We start from the raw sequence: 12,429 nt of genomic DNA, 5'->3' as shown, positions 1-12,429 counted from the left end.
GGAAAAAAAAGAGACAAAACCCACTAAGTGGTTTGAATTAGGCAAGGTCTGAATCCATCTTCTGGTCCTAATGCAGGTTTTAGTGCCTCACTTAAAGAATCAGAGGGGTTTGGGTGGGAAGGGACATTACAGTTCATCCAGTTCCACCCCCTGCCATGGGCAGGGACACCTTCCACTAGCCCAGGTTGCTCCAAGCCCCATCCAACCTGGCCTTGGACACTTCCAGGGATGGGGCAGCCACAGCTGCTCTGGCCAACCTGGGCCAGGGCCTCCCCACCCTCACACCCAACAATTCCTTCCCAGTATCCCATCTAACCCTGCCCTCTGGCAGTGGGAAGCCATTGCCCCTTGCCCACGCTGTGGGATCAGCCCAGGGCATGGCTGGTTTCGGGGCTGTGAGTGCCCATGGATGGATCATCAGCCAAAACTGATCTCCCACCAGGTTCATTCCATCAGGTGGGTCCCAAGCCCCCCACATGTGGGCACATGGAGCCCTGTGGGTTCATGGAGCACTGTGGGTTCCTGCTCTCCCACTCCCTTCCCACTTGTACCTGAACACGTCGCACGTTTGGTTTGATCCACAGCAATGGATTGAGCGGCTTTTGTGGTTCCCCTCTGGCTCATGGGACGTGGGCTGAGACAAGCAGGATTAGGGGTTTTTTTTTCAAACAGAGGCTTAACACCCAGAGGAAAGTGCTCTTGCAGGATATCAGACTCTGGCTTAATCCCTGTCTTGGCATCCAGGAGTGTTATATCATGCTCGGGCTGGAGAAGGGTGATGTCATTTTCCACACTCCTATTTTATCTTCACATCATATTCAAAGCCTGTCATTCCCCTGGGTGCTTTCCCTAAGAGAGCTCCAACCCTTAACACACCACGTTGACTTCAGCCTGCAAAAAGGTTCTTTAATGATTTTCCTCCTCCCAATTAAAGGAGGAGGAAAAATAGCTTTAAAAGCATCAGTGAAAGAAGAGGAGTGAAAGATGCAGGTTTTAATTTCTAACAGCAAAAAAAAAAAAAAAAAAAAAAGAAGAAAAGTTCATTTAAAAACAGTACAAACTTTCCTGCAAAGGCTCATTTTTAAGCTTTACTTCTATAAATGTACCTGCAAACTCTAGATTTTAAAAACCAACGAAACTCCAAAGCCCTGCACTATCCCTGGCTCCTGCCACATCCTGGCACAAACCTTCCCCTCTCCCCCTGGAGCTGGGAGGCAGCGAGGGTGTCCTGCCAACAGATTTCATCCAAGAGATGCAAGTGGTGATGGATGTTTTCCAGAACTTATGCGTGGATTTTCCAATGAGAAAAAATAGCCTGGAATGTCACTCCCATATGATGCTGCGTCGTGCCCCAACACGACACCGAAACATGGATTTTGTCACTACACCAGTTACAAAGTTCCCAGATTCACAGGGGGGTTTTGGTACCAGTTTCCAACTTCACGTATCAAACACCTTCCCATGCTCTCCCTTCTCCAGCACCCACTTCCCAGTGCCTTCCTTGACCACCTGCCTTGGACCGATTTCCTGGTCTCTTTATAATCACCTGCTTGGACAAAGGTCCCTCTCCATTACTCAGAGGTACTTTCAGGGGATTTCCCAAACCCTGCCAACACCCTTCCCAAAAAATCCCAACAGGAGAAGTCAAATCAATGCATTTATCCAGAGTGACAACCTTCCTGTGTCAATATATCCCCAGGCTGACAACTCAGTCCTTCAGAGCTAATTGTTTACCTGCTACCATAGGAGATAACAAACCACTAATTATAAAAAAAAATAATTATTTTAAAAAAATCTCATTAAAACCATTTTGGATATTTTCACCTTGGGCCAGTGTGTCCATCCTGCTGGCCAAGGGGTGGGTAGGGGAGGGGGGAGGTTCTTCCCCTCTTCCCCCTCAGGTGAGACTCCACCTGCAGAGCTGCCTCCAGCTCTGGGGAACAACAGCAGAAGGATGTGGAGCTGCTGGAGCCAGTCCAGAGGAGGCCATGGAGCTGCTCCAAGGGCTGGAGCCCCTCTGCTCTGGAGCCAGGCTGGGAGAGCTGGGGGTGTTCACCTGGAGAAGAGAAGCTCCAGAAGACCTTCCAGAGCCTAAAGGGGCTCCAAGAGAGCCAGAGAGGGACTTGGGACAAGGGATGGAGAGACAGGCCAGGGGGCAATGGCTTCCCGCTGCCAGAGGAGATCCCACTGCCAGTTAGATGGGATATTGGGAAGGAACTGGTTGCTGTGAGGGTGGGGAGGCCCTGGCACAGGTTGCCCAGAGAAGCTGTGGCTGCCCCATCCCTGGAAGTGTCCAAGGCCAGGTTGGATGGGGCTTGGAGCAACCTGGTCTGGTGGAAAGCGTCCCTGCCCACAGCAGGGAGTGGAATTAGATTTCTTGAAGGTCCCTTCTGACCCAAACCATGCTGTGATTCCACGATCCTCACACTATTTGACACACAATCCTAATGAAATGGCTCGTGTCATTCCTGTGCTAACAACATGGGAATTGTCACTGTGCTCCTGCAACTGCTCTCTCCTAACTCATTCTCTTGTCATTACATGGATGGAAATCAGGAAAATAAAGTGAAAAATCTCAAGGAGAACATCTTATGTGGATATGTTGAAGACACACCTGTTGTGTCTCACCGGTGGCAGGGCAGGTTTGGAAAAGAACAGATGGGAGACCCCAGCCCCAACCCCATCCCATCCCATCCCAGAGCAGAGCCTGCTAGTTATGGTTAGAGCTGATTTGAAGTCTCTAACGTTGTCCTACTGCAGCTGACTGTCTGTGATCTGCTGTGGTTACGCTTTTCACAACCAGCCTCCAAGTCACAGTCAAGAGCAAAGGGAACCAACACAAATCTCGTTAGCAATTTTCCCCAACTCTCAACAGCAGAGTCACATGGCTCCAGACATCATCCTCCTAAAAAGATTTCAGTCACACAGCCCTTGGATTTGGGCAGTGTGGTTAGAAAATAGCATCTGTGACAGATCAAAAGAGAAAAGGAAAGGAAAAAACCACTCTCTCTCTTCCAGAAAACAAGGCTGTGGTTCTCCCTGTGGAGGAAAGGATGAGAGAAGAGACATGGGGATCACCCCCACTGAAAGGGACTTTTAGAGCAATCACAGAGCTGCAGAAGTTCAGAGCCAGCAGGCAGCCAAATTGGAAGGGTCCAAGGCAACAAAAAGGAGTTTTTCTCCACCTTTGTTCATCCAGAGACTGTTGTATCAACAGCATGAACTGAGCTCCCATCCAGGCCATGTTTTCACAGGGAACGCGGGACATAAATCAGTTAATAAGTTACTTAGTAGCAGGAGAAGTTGTTGTGTGACCTGATGTGAGGAGGAACCTGGAGGTCACCTCCAGAGCAATTTGCTCAGTGCTTCACAGGCACAACACACCTCCAGCCCCACCAAGACGTCCGAGGTACCACCAAAAATAGCACCCGAGCTTTTGTAAGCCAAGTCCCGCCTTTCTACTGGCCCTTCCCAAGTAGAGGGACATCATAGAAAAACTTGTTATGCCAGTGCATCAGCATCATCAGTACAGGCTATTTTTACTTTTTTTTTTTTTGGCAAACTTCCTCAAAGGGGAATTATTTCTCCTCACACCTCAGCTGCAACTGCTGGAGAGGCAAAGGCTGTGCAGCACACCCTGCACAGCCACGGAGCTCCTGCACCTCCTCCTCCTTCAGCCACTGACAAACAGCCTCAAGCTGAGAAAAAAAAGTCAACCTAAACTTAATCAGGTTGGGACTGTACACAAAAAAACCCATATTCCAAGCAACTGTACCAAAATGACATCCCACGTGGGAAGAGCTGACTCAGTAACCCAGGAGTGGTTTGTTTTCATTCCTTGAAAACTTTTCGCATGATCTTAGAAATTTCAGTAACTAAAAGGACTCGGCGAAATTAAAGTGCCTTTTCAGTAATAAGATGTAATTAAAAGAATCCTTTAAAGGGCTGAGAATGGATTTGAGGATGGGAAGGCAGCTGAAGCAGGAGGTTGGTTCCAGGCAGAGTAGGCCATGGAAAGTCACCATTTCCCTTCCTGAAGTCCTGATTTTGGACTTTGTTCAGGAATCCTGAAATCCCAATGTCTTCCTTGTTTTTCCAGGCGTTAGTGCCAAATAAATAGCAGGAACACAGTTAACACCCAGGATTTTCCATGGTGGCACAGGGCATCTGACTGACTGGAAGAGCTTCGGTGTATGAGGATGTGGCTGCCCAATTCCTGGAAGTGTCCAAGGCCACGTTGGACGGGGCTTGGAGCAACCTGGGCTAGTGGAAGGTGTCCTCGCCCATGGCAGGGGTTGGAAGGAGATTGGTAAGGTCCCTTCCAACCCAAACCACTCTGAGATTCTATGAAGATCAGCAGTTTGAGAGATCCTCAGAAACAAACTCTTAACACCAGATCCCAGATCACCTCCCACACTCCACTTCGCAGCAATGTCAGGGCAGAGAATCATATAATAAAGTGAAAACAGGATAAAAAAACCCACCCACGTTGATGAACTCAGTCTTCCTAAAAAAGAAAAGATGCTGCATCCCATGCAGGAATTCCCTGCAGCAATGCATACAGGACACCAGTGACAAAACCACTACTCATCTCATCCCTATTGCGTCACCAGTCACAGGGAAAAATGAGAAACTTCATCCCACAAAAAAGTTTCTTTTGAAGTTCTACCCTCTCAGGTTGCCCTGAGACGCTTGTTTGCCTCTTCAAAGCTTTGTGAGGTTTCAGTTTTATTCCCTGACTATTTTTCTGTTAATTCTGAACACACTCATCAACAGCAGCTCTTCAAAGGGATCCTGCTGAGCTCCTCACATAATAACCCGTGGTGACAATGAGTCTCCCAAGCTAATGGGCTTTGGGATAAGTAGGTGCTTCCAGCAGTTTTGCTACTTTCTATTCCATTAAGTGTCCTCGTGCTTCAGGACTGACAATTTTCATCCCACTTTCTTCACGCTATTAATTATTTTGTCTCGTTCCCACTTTTTCTCCTCTAATATTTTCAGGCTTAGGATTAGTTGCAACTGTGATCTCTCCCTTTGTTGTTTTTTTTTAACATCTTAGGTAATGTTATGCCATTTGGCCCTGGAACTCCATTCCTTTCCCCTTATAATGGTCTGAAAAGGCATCAGACAGTCCCACTACAAGGACGTAAGAGAATGAAACATCAGCTCTTTGCTGTAATGAAATACTTTTTTCCTTTCATTATGCTCTGCTCTGCTTGGCTTCTCTATCTTGTGTCTCTGCCAATTAACTGTTAATGTGCTGAAAATTAAATGCTCATGTTGAAAATTCAGTGTTCTCCCTGATCTGAAGCCCCAAACGCCCCAAATAACCATCCTGTGGTGGTTATTCCTGGATGTGCCAAGTGTCTTGTGTTCCTTAGGAAAAACTCATCCCAGGTACAGAAGGTCGGGGTGAAGGAACACTTGGTGACATGAAAAAATAGCATTGAATGGTTTTGTGGCACCAGAATGGACAGATGTGCCTGTCCCACTGCTCCTGGGCAAAGGTTCTCTCCTCTCCCCTTCTCCCAAAGGACACAAACCCAACTCTTCTCCCATTCCAAGAACTTTCTCTGGGTCAGCTGAGCCAGCACAGGCCCAGGGACAATGAGCATGAGAGGATGAAAGGACAAGGAAAGCAAAGGCTGGCAGGAGACCGGGACTGTCTCCTCCTGCCCCACTAAAAACATGGATTAATGCTTGTCACCCCCTGTTTGTTTCTGCACATCCAGATTTTCAGGAGTCAGAATATTTGGGTTTGCAAATCTCACCTGAACTGCACCAGCTTTCCTACCTAATCACAGGGTGATTCCACATGGACCTACAGCTGCACCTGCTCATGCAGAATAAAAAGCCTTGCACAGATTCAATGGCAGTTGGGGTGCTCTGCTCACAGAACAGCTCGATGGTCCTTCCACGGCTACGTGACACCTGCACAGAGAACCAGCTGCTAAAGAGCTTCCAGCCACCCAAACAGAGACATGATCCCAGGATCCCAGCTCGGTTTGGGCTGGAAGAGACTTTAAAGATCATCTAATTTTCCCCCCTGCCATGGGCAGGGACACCTTCCACCAGATCAGGTTGCTCCAAGCCCCATCCAACCTGGCTTTGGACACTTGCAGGGATGGGGCAGCCACAGCTTCTCTGGACAACCTGGGCCAGGGCCTCCCCACCCTCACAGGGAAGAATTCCTTCCCAATGTCCCATCTAACCCTGCCCTCTGGCAGTGGGAAGTCATTCCCCCTTGACCTGTCCCTCCAGGCCCTTGTCCCAAGTCCCTCTCCGGCTCTCCTGAGCCCCTTTAGGCTCTGGAAGGAACTCTCAGGTCTCCCTGGAGCTTCTCTTCTCCAGCTGAACACCCCCAGCTCTCCCAGCCTGTCTCCAGAGCAGAGGGGCTCCAGCCCTTGGAGCAGCTCTGTGGCCCCATCTGGACTCGCTCCAGCAGCTCCATGTCCTTGTGCTGTTGGACCCCAGAGCTGGAGGCAGCTCTGCAGGGGGGTCTCACCTGAGGGGGCAGAGTCCCACCCTCCCCTGCTGCCCACGCTGTGGGATCAGCACAGGAGACACAGGGGGGTTTCAGGGCTGCTGCCCAACATCTGCTCCACAACATCTGCTTCTAACTGGACACACAACTTAGTCCCTTAGGTTCCTCTGGGATTTGGGATACCCATTTTCCACTTACAATTATGAGCAAACAGTAAGTTAAATACAAGTCTTGTTTATAGTGACACTCATCACATCAAACAACCAGCTCCCAACAGCTTTCCAAAATTAAAGGAATGGAAGAATCAGGTCAGTTGTTGCCCAAGAAGTTGTCTCACATCTTTTATTTCCCTTCTGTTGTGCAATTTCCCATCAGATTTCTGCTGGAAGTGTGAATTAATTCGTTAACTAACCCTTAGGGATAAAATGTCCTTGATCACAAACGGCTGAAAATTATAAGGATCTGTCAAAATAAAGCATTTTAACAATAAAATACCAACAGAGTTATATTGAAAACATAATGGAAACAACCTTCTTTTTTCTGGAGGAATGTAAAAGAGGGTTCACTAACAGATGTATTTACTTTGAGAACAAGTTTTTCCTCATCAGATGAAGAACATGGAAAAAAATGCAGAAACTGGTGAAAAACAGAGAAGTAGGTGATGGACACCAGGCTGATAAAGGGAACAGATGGGATGGAAACAGGGTGGGGATGGCTGAGGAGCTTGGACATGGGGCTCATCTCTGGCACGATGGAAAGGGGGAATGGAACCACCAAGCAAGACTGGATTTGAGAGAGGTAAATGACTGTGAGTCAAGGCATAAACTCCTGGCCTTGGAGCCCTTCAGCAGAGATGGAAAAAAACTGAATTCTTTGAATTATATAGAAGCAGGAACACAGACATGGCCCAGGAGGGCAGTTCCTCACACAGATTAACAGGGTGCTCAGATTACAAGTAGGATCAAGAGAAAGATTTTTAACAACCCCCAAGGTCTCCACCAAGATTTGATCTAATGCTCTGCTCCCCTGTTGGCCGCATGTTTCTTACCAACCATCAGTCAAGGCACTTGATATTTATTTGGATTTTTTCTTTTGAATACTTGAATTGTGGCTTATGAAACTTTCCCACCTCTGTAGGAGAACTGAAAAGTAGTAACACATGAAAAAAAAGCCCAGAGTCTGGAGTTGGGGGGCACTTGGAGAAGGACAGCAGCAACCCACAGTGAGCATTATTTACTGCCGTTAAAACCCCATTTTTCCCAATTCCACCAACGTGCCTGCTATATTTTACCTTATTAGGGAGAATGTGACTGTGGCTGCAGAGATGCCCCGTGTTTAGGACAGATCTTAATCCAAACAGCCCAGTCAACCCTCATACCACTGATGGCTTTACTGCTTCCACAGCCTTTTCCAAAGGTCCTTCCCACTGCATTTGATTTGCTAAATAAATGGACCTGTCCAGCTCGCTGTTCCCAAACACTCCACTGTGATTTCTCTGGAAACCCATGGACTGCTCCTGGCTCCATTAATCCACCATCTCACTCCTGATAAAGACACTGGCAGCTGTTTTGGACACTGACCCAAGCCCTGAGAACACAAGTGCCACCTTTCATGTCCGTGCAGCCTTTTCCCTGAGTTTATCGACAGCCTAAAGCTCCTCAACCTCCGCGCCCGCCCAAACTGCGCCGGCGTCTCAAACACTGCATCAAAACCCCATCCAGCTGCTATAAAAGGGAAAATGAATGGTTGCAGGAGCAGCTCTGGGGCAGATGAGCCAGCGTGGCTCAGGAGATAAGAGGCAGCTGCCAGAGGTAAAGAGAAGCATTATTTATGGATGTGCTGCCCTTGCTCATTGGAATTTCGGAGGCACTGGAGATGCAGCTGGAGTTTGCCATCAGTGCCACCCTTTTTCTGAGAGCCACTGCAACAGTCTTTTCCAGACAAACTCCCCCGAAATTTTCAGTGCATCAAGCTGTGAAAAAACCCTCCAGCATCTGCAAAATAAAGCAGCAGCTCGATACACCAGGAAAAGCAGCTGCCTATGAGGTACAGAGGTTGTGGTGGGACAGTCATGTCTGAAAACCCTCAAAACCACAATCCCTCCATCCCTTTGAGCCAACTCTAAAGCTCTTTTGTTAAACACACAGGAGGAATAACCATCCCATTGGTTGCCAACAGCCCAATGAGTCATGAGTGGGGATTATCAGACATCAATAGTCTTTGTAAAGTCCCAAAATGCCGAATGAATCCCACTCTTCCTTCCTGACTGAGACAGATCTGAATTTAAGTCCCCTCTCCTACTCAATGAGCCAGAGGAAGACCAGGAGAGGCCTCTTATCATGGGGAGGCTCCAGTCAGAGCAACTCAAATTCTGCTCTGTGCAGTATGAGCAGGTCAGTGGTGAACCTGCTCTAAAGTGAGGTCACTGGGGGCTAAAATGTGATCAGGATGCTGATGTTGGAAGGAGGTGAACACAAAGCAGGGGTGGTGCCCATCTTTCAACACAATTCACAGCTTCTTACAAAATGATTTCATCACAGAGATTCCATCAACATTTCCCAAGGGAGCCTGGTGCTTCTCTGTCCTCCCCCACCACAACTCACCCAGATCTTTCATTTCTTTGACTGGATACTGGTGACAAACCTCTCTAAGTGAACACATGAGATTTGTGAGCAGTGACATCACCAGCAACATTTTGGGAAGCAGTTGAGAAACTCATTTTCAGTCTCAAGAGGGTTCTTTGATCTCAACTGAAAGAGCAGCAAGGTAAGACTGTTTCCAGCTGTTTCAATCCAAAACAGCTGTTGGGCAGCAGGGGAGGGGGGATTCTGCCCCTCTGCTCCCTCAGGTGAGACCCCCCTGCAGAGCTGCCTCCAGCCCTGGGGAACAACAGCACAAGGAGGTGGAGCTGCTGGAGAGAGTCCAGAGGAGGCACCAAGATGATCAGAGGGATGGAGCAGCTCTGCCATGAGGAAAGGCTGAGAGAATTGGGATTGTTCAGCCTGGAGAAGAGAAGGCTTTGGGTGACCTGATTGTGACCTTCCAGTACCTGAAGGGAGTTGACAGGATGGAGAGAGACTATTGACAATGGCCAGGGGGAATAGAACAAGGGGGAATGGCTTCCCACTGCCAGAGGGCAGGGTTAGATGGGATACTGGGAAGGAATTGTTGGCTGTGAGGGTGGGGAGGCCCTGGCCCAGGTTGGCCAGAGAAGCTGTGGCTGCTCCATCCCTGGAAGTCTGGACAGGGCTTGGAGCAAGCTGGGCTAGTGGAAGGTGTCCCTGCCCATGGCAGGGGGTGGAATGAGATCATCTTTAAGGTCCCTTCGAACCCAGGTCATTCTGTGACTCTAAGTAACCTCCAGCAGAAGGGTAGTTATAAAGTTCTAAACTTTTCTAGTCAATTTTTTTTAAGCCTGTGCCCAAGACGCAGGAAAAAAGGTAGGAACACCACATCCACTAAATATCCATCACAAAGACACTGCCAGAGCCTCTGTGTGCCCTTTGTTAGGGGAGATTCAAGCCTTGCACAAAGGCAACATTTAACTTTTAAAGCTAAAAGCTGGTAACAGTTGCTGAGCTGAAACACACAACCTCAAAAGGGGAGAAAAGATACTTCTTTTTTTTTCCTGTAAAAAGGAGACAAAATATCTCCAGCTGACTCCCGACAACACACCATGTGTTGAGTTCTTTGCAGCACACCAGGCTGCTCTCCCAGACACTACTCAAGATGTTGCAAATTCTTACATGAAGCTACAATAAGGGGGAAGGGAAGGACTGAGCGTGGGGAGTGCTCAGTGTCCTTAAACTGGGGGATAGAAGAACAGGAGAGGCAAAACAAGGAGCTCAGCAGAACAGAACTTTTGTATTTTGGGGGTTGTAAAAGGAAAAAGAGGTGTTTCTGTGAGTAATTCAAAATTCCTGAAAATCCCATTTTGATCACACATAAGACCCTCGAGTCTGGGAGCAGCTGGTGGAGTTGTGGCTGCTCCAAAGCCCCACAGAAGGACACAGGTTGTGAGGGGTCTGAGGGAAAGCTAATGCTATAGAGACCCCTGCTCCTGCCACACAGGAACCAGCACTAATGTAGGCTTTGGAACCCAGGGAAAATGCCTGGGGGGTCTTGGATCCCCCCTCTGCTGTGGGATGAATCGGTGCCACAGTCAAGGAGTGACATGTGGAGATTAATCAGAGACACTCAGCAACACCCAACTGTGCTTTGGAGAACTCTTACACAGCCACAAGTCGTTAAACCACTTCAAACTCATCAGAATAAAGTGCAAATCTTCCAGGAACGGCACAGAAGGGAAGCCAATCCTTTTCTAAATTCATCCCCATTAGCTTCTCCCACATTATTTTGACCTAAATAAATAAAAGCTGAAAGAAACTCCGAGTGTACAACTTCAAGCACTGAAAATCATCCCCAGAGCTGCCTTTTTAAGAATAAACATCACGTACTGACCTCTGCTAGTTTGTATGGCAAGATCAGCTTCTCCCCCACTGTCACCGTCTTCCTGGTCACCAGGGCCTCAAACAGCATCTCTTCCTTCACCTAAAACAAAAACACTGATGTTAAGGATTGTTTCAGGAATCATTTATTTTAAAATTCAGTTTTTTTTAAAAAAGAGAACAGCGTTTCAAGTTAAAAAAATCAAAATTCTGTGTAAAGGTTTTCAAATTCAAAATTTACAGATGGAATTAAAAATAAATAATGAAAACACTTGGCAGCCCTTGGCAGAGTTAAGGTCAATGGATAAGAACAAGGCAGCCAACTCAGCATTAGAAACCAGACATCACAGTGTCCAAAGAAACCTGATTTCCTGCATTTCCAGCATTTCCCATGGGTTTCCTTCCTTCCTGATGCAGCTCCTCCCTCCCAAACTTTTTGTTGGTAAAAAAGTTCACTTTCTAGCACTGTCAAGATGAAGTCACACAAATTATTCTCTAATCAGCCAAACAGTGTCATCAGTTTAAGAGATATCCAAGTGTATTCAGGGGTTTTTTTTTGGTGCTTTTCAGCATGGAGAGGAATTAGGAGGAAGAAACCTTTGGAAAAGCACTTGAGATTTACTCCCTAAAGCTCCCTGGTGAGGTGACAATCCCCAATCAGCTCTCACAGGAATTGGTTTGCAGAACAAAACTCAGTTGTGTGAACAGATGCTTCAGTCAACAGGTCAATGGTGCCCACAAATGAAGTGGCACCTGCAATTTTTGGGAAAAGGCCTCTTTTCCACCCAGTTTCCAAACCCCTCCTATTTTGACATGCCAGAGAGGAACTCAGCAGGTGCCCTCTCTGCCAGGATACATCAGTTAGACCTGAATACTTGGGGTCTTGACTGATCTTTGCTAAATTTCCATGACAAAAAAGAAATTGTTCTTTTGGGTGAAAATCTTGGAGCCCAGAACTCGTGGATATGGGTTGATACAGAGATGACGTTGCTTGAGAAGCTGCACAGAAGTCTCTCCTCCCTGAAGGACTCCATGCAGACCCCAGAGATGTTCAGAACACCTCTGGTGAAGGCCAAAATCCACATTCCTGAGGCCATCCAAGGCCACATTTTTATCGCAGGGAAACAATTTATGAAAATGGGAAACTTCGTGGTTTAACAATTGGACTCAATGGGCTCAGAGGTCTTTTCCAACTGGAACAATTCTCTGATTGGATGTACTTTGACTTATTGGTTTAATCCAGGAATTAGGCCCCATAGACCCCACAGGACACACAGACCCCATAAGCCCCACAGACCCCACGGGCCTCATAAGCCACAATGCCCCATGGGCCCCACAGGCCTTATAGGCCCCCTGGGCTCCAGAGACCCCACAGATCTGACAGGCCACATATGCCCCATAGGCTTCAGAGCCTGAATTAGTATGAAGAGGAATTAGTGTGAAGAGGAAATGCAAAGGAGTCGGTGAAACTCCAGGAATCCCACAAACCATCACAAC

The 12,429-nt window shown here is 47.6% G+C and overlaps 1 protein-coding gene across 5 annotated transcripts in view; it reads right to left on the bottom strand.

Annotated features, from left to right (window-relative positions):
* The window catches only part of MYO9A (myosin IXA), a 165,621-nt gene that overhangs the window by 73,776 nt on the left and 79,416 nt on the right, over positions 1–12,429 (bottom strand). For all 5 annotated transcript variants that reach the window (XM_064668604.1, XM_064668606.1, XM_064668609.1 and 2 more), the window contains one exon: positions 10,946–11,035. In XM_064668604.1, coding sequence (XP_064524674.1) covers positions 10,946–11,035 — 90 coding nt within the window. The remainder of the gene's footprint in view (positions 1–10,945; positions 11,036–12,429) is intronic.

Source organism: Pseudopipra pipra, chromosome 12 (genome assembly GCF_036250125.1).
Source record: "Pseudopipra pipra isolate bDixPip1 chromosome 12, bDixPip1.hap1, whole genome shotgun sequence".
Taxonomy (NCBI): Eukaryota; Metazoa; Chordata; class Aves; order Passeriformes; family Pipridae; genus Pseudopipra; species Pseudopipra pipra.
The sequence above is the reverse complement of the archived record's forward strand: the minus strand, read 5'-3'. Positions and strand labels throughout refer to the sequence as shown.